Here is a 20,363-nt window from a genome sequence, read left to right as displayed (position 1 = left end):
TTGAGCGAATAAATTTTATTTAATTAAAAAAAATAAAGACAACAGCATTCGTGAAACTTGTAATATTGTAATTGAATCGATAATGCGTATTTATAATGTATTACAAGTTGTATCAGTTAACTTGTCACAAAAATAATGCAACACAAAACACAAGTCGACATTTATTTATAGTCTAAAATTAGGGAAAACTAAACACATCAAACAGAAATTGTGCCATGATTCATTGTATGCAGTCACATTGGATGGACATGGGAAGGAATTTCCATAACACTGTTAATAACGATTGAATTAGTTTCTACAATAATTAAATTTAACATGTAACATGAAAAATGGCACAAGTTAAAGGAAAAAAGACGAATTTAAATAAATAAAAAAAAATTAAAGAATATTCCTACATGGTATTAAGCTTTTAGCTTCTAATTACTGTGTGAAATTTTCATAGTAAAACAATATTAATTATGATATGGATTAGCAAAACTATCTAGTAGTAGTTTTAAATACAAATTCACTTTTTAACTGTGAATCGATCATATGAACATTTGCACAATGTTTTGTGCTGTTGTAAATAAAATTTGTTTATAACTTGCATGGTTTCTAGATATGATAAGGACATTACAATTTTTCTATTCTTGTTTAAGAAAGAAAATAATTGGAAATTATCTTGTAACGTTGAAGTTTGTTGCGTTCTAAATACCATGCAAGTGTAAAATTTCTAACTTTCCTAATAAATTTTTATAATTTTACATTTCAAGCAAATTGCATAATATGATATATTTTTAGTAAATAGGTAACCAGTACTAGGTATGTACATACATAAACAGATGTTGTGAGAAAAATTTAGTTATTCAACAAATTATCGGAGTTTTAATGTGGTTCGTACCAATTAAGATCACATTAAATAATTTCCGGTAGCCACAATACGTAACATTTCTTAACTTATGCAGAAAAGCCAATCTTTAAACTATAAAGTAGGTACATATTTTGTGTTGAAACTCCGTTATCACTACACTTACATTAATATTTCAAAAGTAATAAAAGAAGAAAGAAAGATTGTTCGAAGTTGATGATTAGGTGGTAATTTGTATCTATTCAAATGCACGAGGTGAGATATTTTTTTCTCCTTTTATAATAAATAAGTTATTTTAAATTGGACAGTTTAAGGTTTAAGATGAAAAATTAGCTTTTCCGTTTTGATGATATCGAATTTTTGTTTACAATATACCACCAACTGGACAGAGCTAAAATGTACATCATATTGAGACTTTAAAGTGGTAACGACTTTGGTTGATGTTGGCGGTATTTTGTTTTAGTAATAATAAGTGAGAAAGTATTGGTTATGAATTGTTTGTAGCTTTATCTAATTTTCTAAGTCATGCATTCAAAATTTTTTTAATAAGTTAATGCGTATCGTACACGGCACGAAAGGCGTATCAATCACTGTTGGTCACGGATTTAATAAGAGGAATAATATTATTATAATACAAGGATGTTGAGGAAAGTGGCAATGTTAAAACGTAGTAGTTTGAAGGTCCAACGTCGAGATAAGTAACGATTGCTCGACTAGTGAACGGATATTGAAAGACGCTGTGCTCTAATTTGAGCTATATTAATATCACCGTACTTAATTTACCTAAGTCCATAAAAGGTGTCCAAAAATACGATAATTTCAACCACGACGAAGTGAGACACAAAAACGTGTTCGTCACGTTGGTGATGGATTTATGCTTTCCTGATTTTCGAATAACTACTTGATGTGTTAATACTGGGCAAATTTTACATTTCAAAAATCCATCGCGAACTATATAAAAAGTCCAAAAAAATCTTAAAGCTTCCATAATATTCCACAAAAAATGCGCGTTTGTAATCATAAACACAGCAGCAAAGGCGATCAGCAGTAAAAATTGAATAGGAGCTTTTCTCCGAGAAACGCCGAGTCCATCCTCATGGGTCTGCCTCGAAGACGCTCTCCAGATGTCACTAAACCCCACACATGGCCATGAGGAGGAAGCCCTGGATCAGTCAATTTCATGGTTCTCCATGAAATGGGTGCGCACTTCGAGATGCGCCGCCAGATCCAGCACCAAATGTTGTAAGGAAGGGTGCTCCAGGAGTTCAGCTTCTGGCAGTGGTGGCTGGCATCTAGGGCGATATTGCCGACCTCTGAATGCCCTATGGAGGTGCAACACTACGTCGCAGAAAACGTAACGAAGCAGCAGCAGGCGTAGGAAGTCGTCTCCGAAAAATTGCAGGTAAGAGGAATCTACAAGACACACTTTTTTCCATCAGTCACTTATTATCTAAAAGTTTTACACGAATATCTAAAACCTACTCTAAGTGCTACAAAAATAAAAAACAGAGCACATTACTAAAACCAACATACCTTCATCATACTCACCGACTCTCGAGCGTGTAAAAAGACGCGACGCTTCGGTAACAAACCGATCTACAAAGCTTTGACACCGCTCCCAGTGATGAATGGGTATACTCGTTAAATTGCAACAGTAACAGAAAGCTGTCAGTGGAGAATGAAGGAAAAGCGTAAACAAGGAACCGTTGTGCTGTTGGTCTGCAAAACACTCGGTAATCTTATGAAACGATTCATCGACGACTGTACCTTGGAATGCTGGTGGAGTGTCTTGAGGTGACATTAACGTAACTAGAGGTTGACCGAAATATCGAGGAATGTGTTGGAAAACGAAACTATTATCAGAATCAACCACGACGAATAACGGTCTCCTGGTGAAGGGATATAAGTCACCAGGGTAAAGGCAGTGAGCTTCTTTCTGTTTTTTGTGCTCTCCATCCCGTTTGCTGCTTGTGAGCACTCCGCCAAGGTCATAACCCACTAAAAGAAGAAAACCAATTTTAATATACTTAACTATTTATGTTTCAAAATAAACCGCACCATCGTCGTTCCAAGCAATAAATTACGACACTCTGGTGAACAGAAAGAAAACTTACTGTCTTCAGGATGTTTGGTGGTGGAGAAACATCCATCCGACGACAGATAGAGTAACAGCGCCCCATTTGCAGGCAGTTCTTTAAAACCACTGGCCAAGAAGACGAGAACTTGACTCAACGTTGGTTTGTACAAAAGATATTTGTGAGGATTTTCGCGCCGCAGTGGTCTTTCACCATTTTCAATGTAACTGAAACACATTCCTAGAATAAAGAAGAATTTCTCACTTATTAATACCCTTTTTGCCCAGGTACACCGTAAGGAACACGTCCTGGTGCTGGAGAAGCATCGTAAATATGATTGTAATCTTCCTGAGGTTCTCTTTCGAGGGTTTGAATCATTCGGAACATGTCCATCGTTAATTCGGAAAACTTGACTTGTTCAGAAGCACTACCAACTATCAAAATCTCTTGCAGAGTTAAATTCATGTATTGCGATTTTTCTACAGGAGGTGTCGTAAGTGGGCTTAACCTGAAAGATTATTGTTTTTTTTTTGATAATCTAAGAAGGAAGAGATACCTGTGAGATAAAACGATGGGATTTGTATCGGCATGGAGAACCGTAACTAAAGAATCTGATGTAATAAATCCTTTGATTTCATCGAGAACAAGACTCCATTCTATCTGGTCGTCAGGTTCGTACGTACTTGTGTAATCTGCAATATGCCGATCTAATTCTGCTATTAGTTCTCTTACTAATTTCATTCGACGCAATAAAAGGCAAACAACGATAAAACGTGCATAATATCTTAGTTTCTTGACCATGAGCTCGGATCTTAAATAAAATATGATTAGATTCAATTTAGAAAACGGCATTAATTACCTGTCTTCTTTTGCAGCTCTAGAATAGTAAGCACGTCCTCTAATAGCGGCATAGAAGGAGTACGCCTCGTTTAAGTAATTTGTCTCGCTGGTCCTCAAACTAAAATGACCGAGTTACCAAATATTTTTACTTCACTACTACGTACTAGTAATGGTAGTAAAGTTGTCCAATTTTAGATGCAATCTCTCCAATTTGCCAGCGTTTTAGTCCATATTTTGTATCTAAAATTTGACGGTGCTGCTGTTGAAATTTCCATAATTTTGTATAGATGTCGAACGTCCTTCCAAAATAAGCTTGCCATTGTTTATGACCGTATTGTGGAAGATCTCTGAAAACCACATTGCCTTCTTGCCCCTTAAATAACATCATTAACACTCACCGTAACCCATTGAACAGTTGTTTTGATTTTTCCAAAAGATGACAAAATTCCATTACAATTTTTCGTTCGTGTTCATCCATATTCGCCATGCCGACCATGATTTCTTTGTTTCAGAGTACCATGTTTTGGGATTTTACTGGATTCTTGAGTAATGGGAAAGAACGACGGTCGTCGTCGAAAAATCGAACAGCAGACATCATGCTCGACGCTAGCGCCGAGACGGCAAATTTTAAGTGTGAAGGATATTTCGATTTGAGCTTAATTTTCAATTATGTTTGTCTCGTGTTCAATAAAACTAAAGTGGCAGTACTGTTTCGTTAAATTTATTTTTTATTACTAAAAAAAGAAATAATTGTAGTTGTTTCCAGTAAAGTGCCATCTGTTGAGGTTTCCTTTTGATGCGTGAGCGTCGCATTAAAATCAATAGGAACGCAGCGAATTATATGAGGGGGTGCGCTTTTTGAACCCTTAGATTGTGTGTAAACCACATCTGTAAACTTCTGTCAGTGGGAAAAAGTTTTCTTTTTTATTTTCTTTATCGACCATGTTGCACTGATTATTTTCATAAAATTAATTAAATGGAAATGTAAAAGACGTAATGGGTTTCGCAGCTATAATTTTAAACATTATTTTTTAAACACAAATTTTTCTTTTTGGTTAAAACTGTCAATGAGACGTATTGTATTAAATTACAATATTTGATAAAGAATAATTTTCAGGTGGGTTCAAAAATCTCCACCATTTTGTTTTAGATTCGCTGGAAATTTAATCTCATAAGATAATTAGAGAAAATTATTACGTTTGACATGTTTTTTGATTACACTAATAAACATTAACCAAATAAAAAAAAATTACTTACATACATTTTTAAGAAAAAACAAAAAATTCCTGAAAGAAAACAAGACTATGTATATTAAATTGGCAGTATTAACAATCTAGAAACGACAGATTGTTTACTTAAATTAAATTATAAGATTGACCTAAATAAATGAGAAAATTTTAAATGGTTTAATAAAAATTTTAGAGTAAAATTTAAAATATCATATCGCAGTTTAGTTCAATAAATGTACTTTTTTAATAGAATTCTTTGCATTAAAAACCTAAATTTTCATAAGTATTTTATGTTTTCGTTATCTGATTTGATATGGTAGTAAAAAGTAGGAGTATTTTCCAATTTTAGATAAAATTTAATTTTTCCAATTCCTAATAATAAAATTCTTATTTTATATTACGTGCATATAATAAATATATTTCATTATTATATTCAAACAGATAAATAAAATGTTTACAGCAACACTGAAGTTATTGCTATTGACAACGCAAATAAAGAAATAAAAAATTAAAATTTGGTATACGTCTATTCGTTCCTTTGAATGGCTTGTTTGTAAAATACGCGAGACCTCACGCAAATTCTGCAATTTGCTGATTTTATAGAGTCTGAAAGTGTGTTTGGAATGATAAATAACCAAAGAAAGCATCTCTCAAGATGTTCAGAACGAGCAGTTGCAATATCGAATTTGTTATCAAATTTTATCCACTCAAAAACATTATTGCGCTCGGCTTCACCTCGTGCGCTAGACTATGTTTGCGCGAATGAAAATCGTCTTTATTCATTTATACCATAAATAGCTATTAGTTTTCCAAAAAAACTATTTGATTGGTGTTTTTTCAAGGCTTTGAAACAATCTCAGATTTTATACATAGTTTAAAATCATTTAGTTTAGTAGTTTAGACAGAAACTATTTAGAAATTGTATTCCCAATATCGAAGTAATTTTTTAGATCTTACGTTTTCAGTTTTGGCTTTCTTAAAATTTATATTAAAAAAATAAAAATTACATCCTTAGAAAGTTCAAGCTCAAGATATTTGAAAAGCTATAAACATCAAAGAAGTCTATGTGCATATAAACTAAGATATAGATAGGTATAGGTAAATGTCTTCCATTTAGGATTTTTTTTTAAAGTGTGTAAATTTTGTTTACATACAGCAATGAAGTCTTAATTGAAATGTACAGTACAACCTTGATTATCCGTGCTTCTCGGGACCGGAAATTGTTAAATAAATATACGTTTAAGGCAACAAAATTATTTGACACGTTAAACTTTAACAAAATTTATCACCATCTTAACAATAACAATTTTAAATATCAAAAGAAATTGACACAATTAATTTCAGACGTATTACATAGAAGTAACTTTTTTGTAGTACAAAAAATCTGATATTTTTTAATTTTTTTTTGTTCCCAAAATTTTCTCTACCACTTGAGTTTTCAGTTTCCTTAATTATGAAGGTTTTCATTGCAAAAAAAATTATTTCACGCGTTTTTGTTAATGTTTGCGAACACTAAAGACAAAAATTTAAACTCATAATTTTGTTTTTGCTCTCTGCACTTAAAACTCATTTAACTACACTAACCGTTACTCGTGAAATTCCAAATTTTTAGTTTTCTAACATTGGAAGCAAAAGTACGAAGTAATTGGTCTTTGATTTGTGTGTTTGTTGTAATGCACGGATAATCGAGCCACGGATAATCGAACGAACACCCTGCACGAATAATTCGCACCGGGATAATCGAGGTTCTACTGTGTCTATTTTTTTGTAGGATAATTTGACTATTGAGAGGGTGGGTTATATAGCAATGAATGACATGAATCTGTATTACTAGTCATCTAAGTAAAGAAAAACTGATAAATCACCAGTTCTGATCATATCACGAGATTAAAATTTTGAAAACTTTTTTTATCCTCCGATAAGATTTTTGACATTATATACCGTTAATGCATAATGCATTCTGGCAACGTTATCTATCAGATAAAGATTTAGCAATTTTCTAGCGGTTTGTAAATTTATGGATAAAATTGTGACCACCAAAAAAAATTATTTATTTACTATAAATGTTTGAAATCTAATTTTCCTCGTAAGTATATTTAAATATTTTTCTTTGTTTCATAAGAATTATGCATAAAACTTAAATAGAGTCTTTACATTTGTAATAAATAATAACAATGATTTATGTTTAGGAACTGTCAGTTTTCAATATATCAGTTTCCCAGGATTTAATATCAAAGAGCAGAGTAGTGGTATTTACTAAAGTAATTTCCTATAACAAATATATGCGACAGGGTAACACTAAACAGAGCTTTTACATGTCCGGTCAGTTCCATGGCGGTAACTGTACAACTTGCCCTACACGGGAAACAATGAATCAACATGTTCTTTTACTTAAGACATGACTACGATATGCACACAAATCATTCTGCCAACGTAATTTATTCGAAATACCATATCCCCAATCGTGTGTGTTCCGAAAAATGGAAATAGAACTGTGATATACTGCTAAGGTTCTGTTTCTGCAAGAGATGTAAATGAGAGTTATCTACTGCTTAAACAATACAAAAATCTGAAGAGTCATTCTTGCATGTTGGAAGGAATTCTGAAATACATATTTTTTACGATTTTAAGACATGTAAGTTCCACACTTATTTATGATCTGTTTTAATTACCACCGTGTCAACTGCAATAAATGGGAACCATTATGTAGAGGGTGTATTAAAAATATTTTACATCTCCTATCAGAATAATCACTGGTGTTGAGATCCCTCTTAATTAAAAATACCATTTGCACCCTTAGCAGCCACGCGGCTAATTAGGAGACATTTTTTGTTCTGTTCATAATCGCAGTTTTTTTATAGTTAAATTCTGTTTCAATTAGTCGAGTGCGGCCACTTCTCACCAACAAGAAGTTGCAGAGCTTTTGTCTGAATGCGTGCTTTCAATCTTTAAATGGGGGATTGGACTATAAATGAGTTTTTAATGTCTGAAGATAACAGATTTGTATTTTTCTACTGTTTTCAGGCATGCAAACGAACGAATGAATAATTAACATTTTTATTGCAGTAGGTCGAGTTTAATTAGTTTTTATAGTTAGTGTTAGAGTTTGTTTTCTAACAATTCCGAATGGTGATAAATGGAACTTCGAAGAAGAATCTGAATTTCAATTTTGTATTGTACAATCAGGTTTTCCACTGCTTATTTCTTGTTGCTTTGATTTAATAAAATTTTAATAATTAAAAAACAAAGTTGGAACCACTTTCAAACTTTGAAAACCTTATAAACCCTCAGCACCATTCCTTTAAAATGCCGAATTTCGGCACATATCACTAGAGCTAGCCTTAGAATATCTTCCAGATATAAATAAATTATTTCATTTGATGTCAGTTTCTTGGAGCCTTCAGTCAATAAACAATTTACCCAGAAAGAATATTTTTGCGTCAGCTTTGTTATCATCCCCTTTGTGACGTGCTATCTACATTCAGTTAGGATACGGTGTATAGCTGCTATACACACCGATTTGAAAGTAAAGCTCATTGCCAAACAGAATATAATCTAAATCAGATCAGCTAGAGTTTAGCCCCCACAATGATCGTATATTTGTTGGAAGGGGAGGTGGAGGCTGCGTTGGAGTGCTCCTGCGGAAAGCGAGACTCTGCATTGTTGGTGTATGATGTACGGCAAAGCGGCCCAAATCTCGTCGCAGGAGTTATAGTGCCAGCTACCAGTGCGTGGAGCGTCAGTCAATTGTCATCGGTCCGGAAGTTGCATTGTGCATTCTCTGCCGGAAACGAGCGCCATGCAGGCAGGATTCAAATACCAGCTCCTCGTCAACCTATGGGGAGAATGCGTAGTTTAACTGCTCCTGCGAGCTGCTGGAAAATGGCGGATAGTGTTTCTTATGCAAATGTGGACCATTTATAAATGAGATCACTAGCGAATATAATGTGATGAGAGACTAGAATTTCTAGGTTTAGTAATGTCTAATTAACACAGTAATAACGTCAAAAAAATTATAGATATTAAAAATGCAATACTTCCAATTTATTCAACGCCAGTTTACAGAATTATTTTTAAATGAGAACAAATTTTTAAGTAGCTTCCATAAAAAGTTTTAAAATCTTGCGTTTCATTCTGTGTCCTCCAATTACGAATCTCCTATCAAAAGTTTTATCTACTTCTATTTTATTTTGTTATTTTAAGTTTTATACAGGTCTTCAGCACTTCCTTTTAATGGGAAATTCTCCATTAAAATCTGAGTTGATTGCACAATCATACATATTTCTGTATACTGTGGAAACATTTGTCCTTTGTAAAACGAAGGCGCAAAATCGAATTTCCAATTTCATTTTTCAGTTATTTGTTGTCGTTCAGGGATTTTAAGCGCGAATTTGGAAAAAAAACGAGAAATTAAATTCTGTGCAAAATGAGGTCCAATTATGCAAGTTTGCTTCAAAAATAAGGTAGAAATCAATTGAAAAAGACTTACATAATGTAGTTTTAGACATGCAATTTTTTTTGAAAAAAAAAACAAAATTTTGACTTCCGGAAAGTCTATAAACAAATTCTTACCATTAAAATATGAAAAAAACCTATGAAAGTTTCCTAGATATAAAGTAACAATAATTTCAATCCTCCAAAAATTTGGCCCTCTCGCGACTACCCAAAAGTTTAATCGGCCATAACTCAGTTATTTCTTGAAGTACGGAAAAAATGGGGGTAGTTTTGGATTCAACGTGAGATTCTACATTAAATGGGCACCAATAAAAGTAACAAAGTTTGCTTTACAGACAAACATTCACCAAAAACGGTTTTCAATAGGTCTTTTTGGGAAAAATTTTTAAAGGCTTTTTCGGGACAAAGTTGACGTTAAATAACTTTGAGGTATAGAATCGAAAAAGCAGCTCGAGGTTTATCAACTGGCCATTTGGCCAGCTCAGCTCGGTAGGTCAAATAGTTGACGAGTGGCGGTCAAAAAACCAAAAATTTAAAAATTTCTCTGTCGTAGTTTCGAAAATACTGAGCTTTAAAAATTTCGAAACTGAAAATTCATTATCCGAAATTTTATTTTTTATTCTGCGTGAAATTTTGTGTAAAATGAGCCTCAATATCGCAAGTTTGTTTCAAAAATAATGGAGAAATCGACAGAAGGTTAACCTACATAATTCTAGTAAATCTGTAAAGTATTCTACCAAATTTATAGGAATAGTGAAATATCCTTTGAAATAGGATAAACTGGTTAAAGATTGTTGTCAAAAATAAAATCGATATCGTATTTGATTGCAATATAATGGGATCATGCATCTTTTATTAGAGTTTAGTGCTAAATATGTGCATACATAACGACTACACATAACGATACCCATAAAGATTTATTGTGATGATAACGTATGAATTATTAATGATTACGTTCAAATATTGCTGTTTTAATTGATCTGATAGCATAATAGCAAATCCTTTTTTGTTAATCCTTTTAAATGGTTTTTAAAGTCTCGGCTTTTTCTGAATAAACAATATTGGTTATCAAATCAAATATATTTAGATGGTTTGTTTTAAAAGACATATTAATATGAATTTAAACATCTAATGGTCGGTAGGCTCATTGTTGTACCCATAGTAATTAAAAAAATATTACAGAATTAGAGAAGAAGTTAAAATGATTGATATTCTCGGAAAAGCTTCGCTTGATGACTTCCGTAATAACGGAATTAGACTGTCAATAATAAATTTTTGTTCGTCAATTAATGCATTTTCCTCAATTAGTGTGAACGAATGTAGCTATTAAAATATTAACAAATACATCAAAGTCATTGCGCAGATAATATGAACATATTATGATATATTCTAAAAGTGCGTGCCGAACTTCAATCAAGAAAATTTACCTTACACTATGAATGAATAACGTGGCGTTGAGGCGTTCAACAAAGCATGTAAATTGTGTTTCAAACGGTTGCCGCTTTTAAAACCGAGTGTGTTATAAAACGCGGGTGCGAAAAACATCTGTACGAGTGTTTTATGTCCGACTATATTCAGCATTATGTAACTAGTTAACACCTGCCCTAACACCCAATTAGTTAACATTTATCATTTTGATTGAAGATAACGGCTTTGTAAATTACGATCAAAATGCTAATACCGCCTCTCGCACATTAACTTGCAGCTTATGTGAATGAGAAAACATAAAGTCACTGCAAATAGATAACGAAAACGAAGCTATTCAGTCTTGGGAACTAAAAATAACAATAAAATAAACTACAAAAAGGATCACAGAATGACAACCCCAACATCAGAGTCGTACACGCGTTACGATTCGCTTCGAAGCTATCAAAATATAGCATTCCTAATCGCGGCACACCCCTGCCATCAGTATTCATTGTCGAAGAATAAGCACCACCGCACCGATTTAATGGTGCTGACATAGACGTTCTATAAAGAGTGTTACGCCTTAATTGGCTGCGAGTGTATCACCAGTTACATCCCAGCAGAAGTGGGATGACTAATCGAATTATATGTCCTGAGTACTGCTGAGTAGAGCAAACCAATTTTGTTCATGAAGATATGATGCAAATTCATTACAGGCACTTTATTTTTTAAAAGTAGGTGAGCTTTTTAATTCTAAATGAAATTGACTGTCATAGTAGATATATAATTACATTTATAAAAGCGTCGGTCGTTGAATTAAGAAGTTAGACAAAAACAGAATAAACTTGCCGGGCGTTTAGATTTATTTAGGTGTCACAAAAGCTAATTGGCTATCAAAGAAAAGTCATTAATTACAATCATTGTTTTTAATTCTTGTTAGTCATTAATATACCCACACTAATAAATAATCAAGTAGCGTTAAGTGAACGTGGCATCAGACACTTAATATTAATGCATCGCGTGCAAAGCTCCTGAATCTGGCCCTCGGCTCTTACGTCATTTCCGGAGCGTGACGTACCCCGTGCCCTTCGCTGGACAGACACCAGCAAAATACTTACAAGTTGTAATTTTTAAGATAAGAGAAAAATAAGTAATGAACACGATGTTAAACAAAAGATTATAGAACACAGTTAAATTACCCATGCACGTCAAATTATCCCATTCAGCCATCGAATTTGGACGGTTATTTGACGAGAAGAACGTTCGTAATTATCAAGGATTCTGAATAGCGATATGCACGGTTCTCGATCAAAGTTGATGACGTCATTATGTTCTTAAATGTTGGATCACATCGCTCATGCTTTCCTGAACTTTAGATAACAACTGTGGCGGTTTGAGGATGTACCTGGCAATTTCACATGGCGATTTGTCGTCTCCCCTCACTTTGATAATTACTTATTTCTATCTGCGTATGGATCTCGGATGATGACATGGTGAATATTTACCAAATTTAACCTTGTAACACTTCATTTAATTTAATAAAATCAAGCTGCGGAAATGCGTTGAAAAATGGTGGATGCGCCGGTAAGACCAGCAGATTAATTCAGGAGAGTTTGTTCGCTTCTGTTTTACACTAAAATTACTTTTTCAATAAAACTTGTATATTTCCAATTTGTATTTTTCTGAATCGAAAAAAATTTCTAAAACATTCTAATTTATCTTTTTTTTTTAATTTCACATCAATAATTATTATTGATGTTTTCAGATTTTTGAGATTGCCATATTCTATACGTTTTGCAGTTTGAAAGTTTCGTTTGAATATAATCAGATTCGCATCACTCTAATTCTAATTTTTATTTATTTTTCAGTCAATTTTTCATTTTATCAGATCACAGTTTTTTACTGTGATTCACAAAAATCTCGATTCAAAGTTGTTTTAGTGTCATTTTCAATATGTTTCTACTTACCAATTCTTAAATTTTCAATATTTTTAGGCATTACTCGTACATTTTCACATTTATTTTAATTTTTTTTAATTCTATATATTTTTGCTTATTCGAATTGTACTTCCAGGTTTTATTTTTTTGGGTAGGTAACCACATTCTACCAAAGTTTAGGTTGTGAAAATTTTTCTTTTATTTGTCATTTTTTCAGTTTTCCAGAGGAAATCTTAATTTTCTAGTACCTATATGTGTATAGTGTATTATCTAGACCATTTTCAAATTTGTTAAATTTAATACTTAAATAAAAAAAAATAAAAAAAAATTATGCGCCCGTCCCAATCTTAATTTTTTTCTGAAAAAATTAAATTCTGAATTTGGAACTTTGGGAACAATTATTGCAAATTAAGAAATAAAATACCTGGATACTGCTAAAAAATAAGTTGTTTTTTTTAGATAAAATCAATCGCCCTGTCAATCATTTTAATGCAACAATTAAAATTCTTTCCTTAATTAAGCTTAATGTTGATGATCTCTGAAGTTTACGGAAAGCTATCTCGTGGTTTCAGTTCCGATACAGCGCTTCAAGCTTTCAGCAGGATGACATTAACTCCGCCTATCGCATGCGCTACCCGTATCAGCCAATCAGGTTAGTCAAGACTTCTAATCACATCACTAATTAAACATCTCAAGCTCATCCACGACAGGAATCCAAACAGATCCCGTTAAAACAAACACACCGCTGACCTAAACTTCACCCTTTCCTTCGGAACTTAAAGCAACAAATTTGTTTTGAAGAAAGTATCGATAACAGGACGCTTGCCCTCACAAAAGTTTCTTTATCATTTTTACGAGATTCTGCTGGAGCCTTGGCCGACTAGGATTCCTGTCAAATAATTGTGCATGGTGGTAAAATGATGAGCATCTCCCTGTAGAGGTGGTGCCTTTGGAGGGGGTAGGAACCGCCCCGCCCCTTAGAGGAACCGCCACTTGCGATATTGCTTCCTGCCATTCCTGCCGGCGCTTCGTGTTCCGCAGGAGCTGCACTACACTTCCTGTCAACACTGTCTTCCTGATCTATCATTGACTGATCCCTGCCATTTGCAACTGGTAGCGGTAACGACGCGATAATTAACCGGTCAGTGTTTGAGGGGTTGTTTACGTATTCTTGCGGTGTCTGTACATATTCTCTTTAAGATTGCGAGTGAACTGGATAGTCGCGGTTTATGGCAATTTTTTCTCGATTTGCGTGTTTCATGTCCATTGAATTTTTAACTGTTTATGTGTTAAATCTTTTACATTTACAAGGTAAGTTTAGTGGAAATGCTGACGTTTGCATGTCGTCGTGGGTGGTAAATACATAGTTTTGTTTCTTACTATTCAAATATTTATGTACTGCCATCTTTTGGCACTATGCCAAAAGCTTTACTGGGAAAGAATTCATGATATAATAAACAGTTTGAGGTTGTTAAACGCGCATTGTTGTCAATATTTCATTGTTCTCTTAAAGAACAATGAGAAGCAAGAATAACATGAGTATTCAAACGAATTATTGGTACATTTGTACCAATTGATGCCGTGCTACTCAAGCTGATTCCATCGACTCTTACCAAATAATTTAACACCACAACGCAAACTCGTTTCCAATCAGCTGATACATTCCACAATGAATATAGTTTTTTCTATTTTACGCATGGTTCAAAAGTAGTATTGTGAAGTACAAGTGTAGAAGAAATCAGTTTTTTAAAACATCAGCAAATTTCTTTTTGTAGTCAAAGCGATTATATTATTTCTAAAATTACAGTTGTTCTATTCTATGCAAATTTAATCTTCTTTACCTAAATTAACTAGCTTGAACTCTCTAAACGCTGAAGATATTCATTTAGCAAGTTTTCGTTACGCTTCCATGTTTTGGACATTGTCTAAAATGACTGCAGTAATAAAAGCAGTAGACGATTTTGTAAGGTACAGATAAGAATGTTATACCAGTACGTAAAGGTGCCGACGGTAGTTTATGATGACAACGGCTTTGTCGCCGTCCGGAACTGATAAAAAGTTGAAATATAGTCTATGGGGCCGGACATTATGGATAAACCACAAACTCCGTCGCCTCTATCTTACTGTAACAATATTGATATGCGCATATCAAAAAAAGATTATTTATTATAGTTGCTAGAAGTCTGACCAGAATAATGGTTTGAAGCCGAGAATAGAACTAGCAAGTGAAGAGTAGTAATGAAAAATAAATGAAAACAAATGGAATATTTTTTTTAATTTTGAACTGAATGATGGAGTTATTGGTATATAACAAATGAAATCTTTTTTTTCATTTAGTGCTCAAGCTAAACAAATTTATAAACAAATTTTAAGATTCAAAAACAAATAGAAAACTAGAGATCATCTTATACTTAATAACGACATTTTAAACTTCGTACTTAAGTATTTAATTTAAAAATAAATATTTTTTATTAAAATCTGATGCAAAAATTATTGAGTAAGTTTCTTTGTAATAAACGAAACACTAAAAAATTTAATAATTATTGAACTAATATTTATACTTGCGGTTATTTTTTAGATATTTGTCAAAATATGTATATCCTGGGAGTGATATGCTTATTATATGAAAAAAGCTCGTTCTTTGGAACAGGCGTTTACCTAAAACAACACATTTTCTGAAATAAAACTGCAGTGGTCAGCCTATTATTAACAATTAAATAAACATTGTTCTAATGTTTTGGATGTCTAAAAATAAATTTTGTAAAACACTGCATAATGAGATGAGGGAGCTCTTCCTGTTGCCTAATTGAAACGGAAACGAACAATCGTGTTGGCCGCGACAAACTCGCGTGGCTCGACTTAAATTTACTGATAAAACCACTGATAACAGATCAAGAAGTCGGTGATTACCATTTACTTATTAAATTTAAATAATAACTTATAAATATTCAGTTTCCGTGCGAGTACAGTTGTTACCGTTCCACCAGTGACATAGTTTTCGAAAAAATACCAAAGAAACTGATTTCTTCTCGAGTAGGTTACATCACAAGTCTAGCAATGAGGTAAGAAATTGCGTTTTATTAATGAAAATGAATGCTAAAAGTATACAATTGCATTTTCTTATTATTTCCAAGACCTAAATTAATATTAAATTGAAGGGATGCATGCTGCGATTGCGTGTCGATGCAGATAGTTCCGTTATGTGCCGCGAAAAAAACCTTAAAAATATAATTTAAATCCGTACATTAACTAAAAATTAACACTGTGCACGAAATTCAAAGTAGGTTAATAAGAATTTAATTATTGCGAAGAAAAAGTTGCAGGCGTGTTACATCGTGGTTTTAATTTCAGAAAAAAGTGCCCTCTTCGTCGCAAAATGTACGAAAGCTCTTGCTCTTATCAGGGAGCTATAGAATTAAAACGAAGCTCAGGAAGTACGTGCCCACTAGGCATAAAGACTGAAGAATTCGGGACAGCTGCTGATTGGCCTGCTTACAGATTTTGCAATCCAAGCACATTTGAACAACTTAAACAAAGTGTCGAAAAGGCCAAAGCTGCCTTGCAGGTATGTTGATTACGTTAATTTTCTTTCAGGAATATATAATCATGATTCTTTTAGGACAGGAGTGGCTTTTTAGGAACGGGAAGCGCCTTCAGTGATTTGTATAGTGGGGTTTCTACTACGGGGAGATCTCAAGAAAATTTGCAGGATAATGGCAGAACACGCGAAAGTAGCGATAACGACAGCAAAAGATTAGGTCAAGGTAAGTTGTATTTTGTGCACTGTAATGTAACCAATTTAAAGTGACAAATACTTTATTAATTTTTTATGATTGGTTCAATATTTTTATTTTAACATTTTAACATTTTAACATTTCTGGGAGTTTATTCCTGCTGCATCCTGTTGTTCGGTTATTTTTTTATTGAGTAAATTATGTTTATACCACCCAAATATTCATAACAAAAGAATAAGTAAATATTTATTAGAGGTATTTAAGATTCAATTTTCACAATATCTAAAGATTTTAAAATATTTCCATAATTTATTTTCTGCACACCCAAAAATGGAAAAATCTACAAGTTTTGTTGATTTCTAAATTATATTTTTATGATATATTTAATTTATCAGTAATTTATACAAACCAGCATCACAAAAAATTCTTTGAATATTTTTTCATTTTTTTGAGTCTGAAAATTTCAAAAATAAATACCTACAGGGTTTTTGAAATACACTACAAAAAATTAAACACGGTCTTTGGCAACCTTAAGCAATCAAATTGACTATTTTTTAAATTTTTTCTAACGATAAAAAAACACCTTTTACCACTTATTTGGAACATTAATAATGAAAATATCCACTTAGATTAATAAACTTATTGCTAAGCAATCAAAACTCTAATGTTTAATCTAGTGGCAAACTGGAAATTTTGACCACATATTCGATTAATTTTACCTTGAAAACAAAAAGATTTATATACCTACAGCAATTTTTGTCAACTGATTCTACTTGTCTTCCCCAATTACTTACCGAGTTTTTTTTATAGTGTATATCAAAAACACCATGTATGTAAAAGTATTATTTTTTTGAAATAAGTTTATAAATTCATTTTTTGAATACCAAAATTTCTAAAATTGGAAAATAGAAAAAATAAAGTTTGCAGAAACAGCAGAAGTTTTGGAAATTTGGTGTAGAATTTTTAGGTATACATATCTGTAGGAGAAACAACAACATTATTAGCAACAAATATATTTTATTGTAATAAATTAAATAATTCCATTGCTTCTAAAAGTGCCTCAAAATAATAATTTTACAAAGGTGAGATTCCTACATGAATCTAAAAAGTTTTATAAAACATGAAATCGACCGATCCACTAATTCGTATGCTACAAACTGCAGCATTTACATGATAATATCCTAAAACCTGAAAATGTCCTGAAACGATAAGATGGTATACTAGCATGAAACTGATCGGTATCCATAGCAACCCCAGCTTGAACCGTATTGGTCGCGTGCGTTCTTCCTTCTTTACACTTACGTACAACTCATTGAAAGCCATTTCATTGCTGTGCATACATTTGAATGATTTTGTTATAATATCAACAAACTACTCCGCAAAATTCAATTAAATAAATTGACCGGCCTTAATATGTAATAAATAAAGCAATAAAATGGGTGAGCTGAAACATAAAAACTTATCTACTTCAGAAACAGTGGGATAGAACAATACATAAAAGAAAATAAAGGGACCCTCCAAATTATAAATTCAAAGGAAACAAAAAAGCACCACATAAAAGAAACGGAGACATTGTAAAGTTCTTCGGGAGGAATATAAAAGTGTGCACACTTTTAAAATTAATGATTTATTTGGCCAAAGACCAAGATGGCGGGAACGGAAGTTCTGCAAGATATTTGGCGGAAGCGCTGGCCCCAAAAATAATGAGAAGTGTGTAAACAAAGTTTTTGTGCTCGTATACAAATATTATATTATTTTCGTTATAATTTAAGTATAGTTGTTAGTTCGTAAGATGAAATTTGTTGTAATTCATTAATTCTTCTGTTGGCTGCATTGTTTGTACTATTCACATAAATTTAAATTCCATATAAATTTCCAAATTAAATTTTTGCCGTGATTTCTAATAAATATTCATTCAGTTTAAATGAGTTAAAAAACATTTTTTATCAAATCAATAGCATCCAATTCAATTTATCCGACAACAAAACTGAAACATATCTCATCATTTTTGACATACACCGTGGTCCGAAAATATGCATTTGTTTTAATAAATTTTCATTAATTTTTGTAATAATACACAAAATATGAAAGGCGTTATTTCATGACAGTGCATAATGAAAAAACATATTTCTCACGCATAGTGCACTAAAAACGACTTGTGAATATAGTGCACGCGTAAGCGAAGCCAATATATCAATTAGTAGCACCCGCTAACCACCAGGGCGTGGCGGACACAATATACAACCCCCCAAAAGCAAAGCATCATCGTAACCCCCTGCAGACCGAGCGATACTTGATATTTATATCCGCACTATCATTTATAAGTTCAAATCAATTATCTATGACAAGATCCCAGACAAAAAATCCATAAAAATAACTGGCAGATTCTCAATTCCGTGTACTGTGTGGTACTAAAAAGAAAAAATTACTCAGGTTCACCGAGATAAAAGCGAAGAAAAATTCTTGCAGATTGTGTCAGATATTTTCTTGATGCTCAGTTTCCTACTTCCGGCAACAAGGAACTGTGATAATGATAATTCAAAATGACAAACGGTTAATTTTTAAATGTTGTGCTTTCCATTTGTGCTTATTATGGCATTTTAACTTTCGGTCAAAATAAATAACAGGGGCGAGAAAGGCGTCAAGGGAGTGGGTAAATTCTGCGAGTCATTCTCTTGACGGTAGGTGGTGCGATAAGCGGCGGCCGGAGTGTCGATAAAGAAGACGAAAAGACACCCCCATGAAGTCTAAGTGATGTGTCGTATCACATATTATTTATTGCTGACGTTGGCGTCGATGTAGGCAAATGCAGGAGAGCCTTGCAGAGTATCTCGATGGTAATAATCAATAGAATTTTAAGAAATGTGTATTCAATTTCACCGAAATCTATTTCAAATAACGACAATCTAAGTTTAAAATATTTATTGTTACAAGTTTAGTTAAACAAGAAGATCTAAAATTTTGATTTTTTGGCATCAAACGATGGGATTCGATTGACTAAAAAAAATTTATCTTTATCAACTGAGTTTATTATTCAATCCCGACATTATTGTTAGAGATTTACTAAAAATTAACTTTGGATTTGAGACACAAATATTTAATTTAAAAAACAAGTACAAAATGGTACAAAATTTTAGATAGGTAGATTGAATTTACTAGTTTTTTCGTTAATTTGCTATTTTATCAAGTAGAAGTTTTACCTTTATTCATTTTGAAGTATTATTTAAAACAAGTTAAATAAAAATTTGCCTTCTTTATTAACTCAAAGCAAACTGTTTACTGAATTCTTCGAAATGTGTATAAAAATCTGTTTTTCATTCATTAGTCAGTAGGCAACGGAATCAACTTAAAAGAGGAATTGAATAATAGTTTCTCATCATAACCTAGTACCTACACATAAACAGAAATAAGAAATGTTCTTATCTACCCGGCGCATCCACCATTTTTAATTAATAAAAATTCTGAAATCATCATTAATTTTTAAGGTAATAATTTGCAAATTTGCATACATTTATGGTTGATCAATTTCTATAATCTGATATAAAAATTTGGTTTTTAACACCGATTGTTAGACGTTGCGTCGCCTTAAAAGTATGATTTTTAGCGGTTTTTAAGTGTTTCTAGAACAGCGTTTTTTATTTAAATTAAAGACATTTTACATAAAATTTAAAATAAAAACTGGTACATTTTTAACATGTTGGGGAAATTTTAAATAGCAAGTGTTTCATAAAAAAAAATTAGAAAGTTACACTTCTTTGACGTGATGAGGTCAAACTATCGATGATAAAAAACAACTTTTTGCTTCAGATTTTAAAGCTTCAGCTACTATAAGCGTATGC

At 32.6% G+C, this 20,363-nt stretch overlaps 2 protein-coding genes across 6 annotated transcripts in view; one reads left to right on the top strand and one right to left on the bottom strand.

Annotated features, from left to right (window-relative positions):
- Positions 1–47: 47 nt before the first annotated feature.
- On the bottom strand, positions 48–4,456 carry LOC148179169 (protein SCAI). Of its 3 annotated transcripts, none has more exons than XM_088030415.1 (9): positions 4,161–4,456; positions 3,927–4,109; positions 3,782–3,880; positions 3,479–3,733; positions 3,197–3,430; positions 2,962–3,149; positions 2,615–2,845; positions 2,381–2,566; positions 48–2,169 (listed from the first exon to the last, which is right to left on the bottom strand). In XM_088030415.1, exons 1-9 carry the CDS (start codon positions 4,256–4,258, stop codon positions 1,889–1,891), a joined length of 1,755 nt encoding a protein of 584 aa, XP_087886541.1. In that variant the 5' UTR covers positions 4,259–4,456; the 3' UTR covers positions 48–1,888. The 3 variants fall into 3 exon arrangements, with proteins under 3 accessions (XP_087886541.1, XP_087886539.1, XP_087886540.1); XM_088030413.1 differs by having other exon boundaries at positions 1,920–2,272; positions 4,161–4,454; XM_088030414.1 differs by having other exon boundaries at positions 1,920–2,260; positions 2,396–2,566; positions 4,161–4,452.
- A 9,353-nt stretch (positions 4,457–13,809) lies between these two features.
- The window catches only part of Ets65A (DNA-binding protein D-ETS-3), a 35,043-nt gene continuing 28,489 nt past the window's right edge, over positions 13,810–20,363 (top strand). Inside the window, exons 1-3 of one of the 3 annotated variants that reach the window (XM_088030789.1) lie at positions 13,810–13,931; positions 16,142–16,355; positions 16,410–16,554. In XM_088030789.1, the coding sequence (XP_087886915.1) occupies positions 16,167–16,355; positions 16,410–16,554 (334 nt within the window). In that variant the 5' untranslated portion in view covers positions 13,810–13,931; positions 16,142–16,166. Of the gene's footprint in view, positions 14,102–15,631; positions 15,853–16,141; positions 16,356–16,409; positions 16,555–20,363 lie in introns of those variants that run through there. The other 2 variants (XM_088030788.1, XM_088030787.1) reach the window with 2 other exon arrangements.

This window comes from Gnatocerus cornutus, chromosome 2 (genome assembly GCF_029298725.1).
Source record: "Gnatocerus cornutus isolate USDA-ARS CGAHR chromosome 2, icGnaCorn1.1, whole genome shotgun sequence".
In the NCBI taxonomy this organism is placed as follows: domain Eukaryota; kingdom Metazoa; phylum Arthropoda; class Insecta; order Coleoptera; family Tenebrionidae; genus Gnatocerus; species Gnatocerus cornutus.
This window is presented reverse-complemented; position numbering and strand designations above follow the sequence as displayed.

Excerpts from the sequence above, each read along its gene's own strand:
- LOC148179169 (XM_088030415.1), bottom strand. The coding sequence starts at position 4,258 with ATGGTCGGCATGGCGAATATGGATGAACACGAACGAAAAATTGTAATG. Across the intron at positions 4,110-4,160 it reads CAACTGTTCAATGGGTTACG|AGATCTTCCACAATACGGTC; the intron begins GTGAGTGTTAAT and ends TGTGGTTTTCAG. Across the intron at positions 2,170-2,380 it reads AGTCGGTGAGTATGATGAAG|GGCATTCAGAGGTCGGCAAT; the intron begins GTATGTTGGTTT and ends GCACCTCCATAG.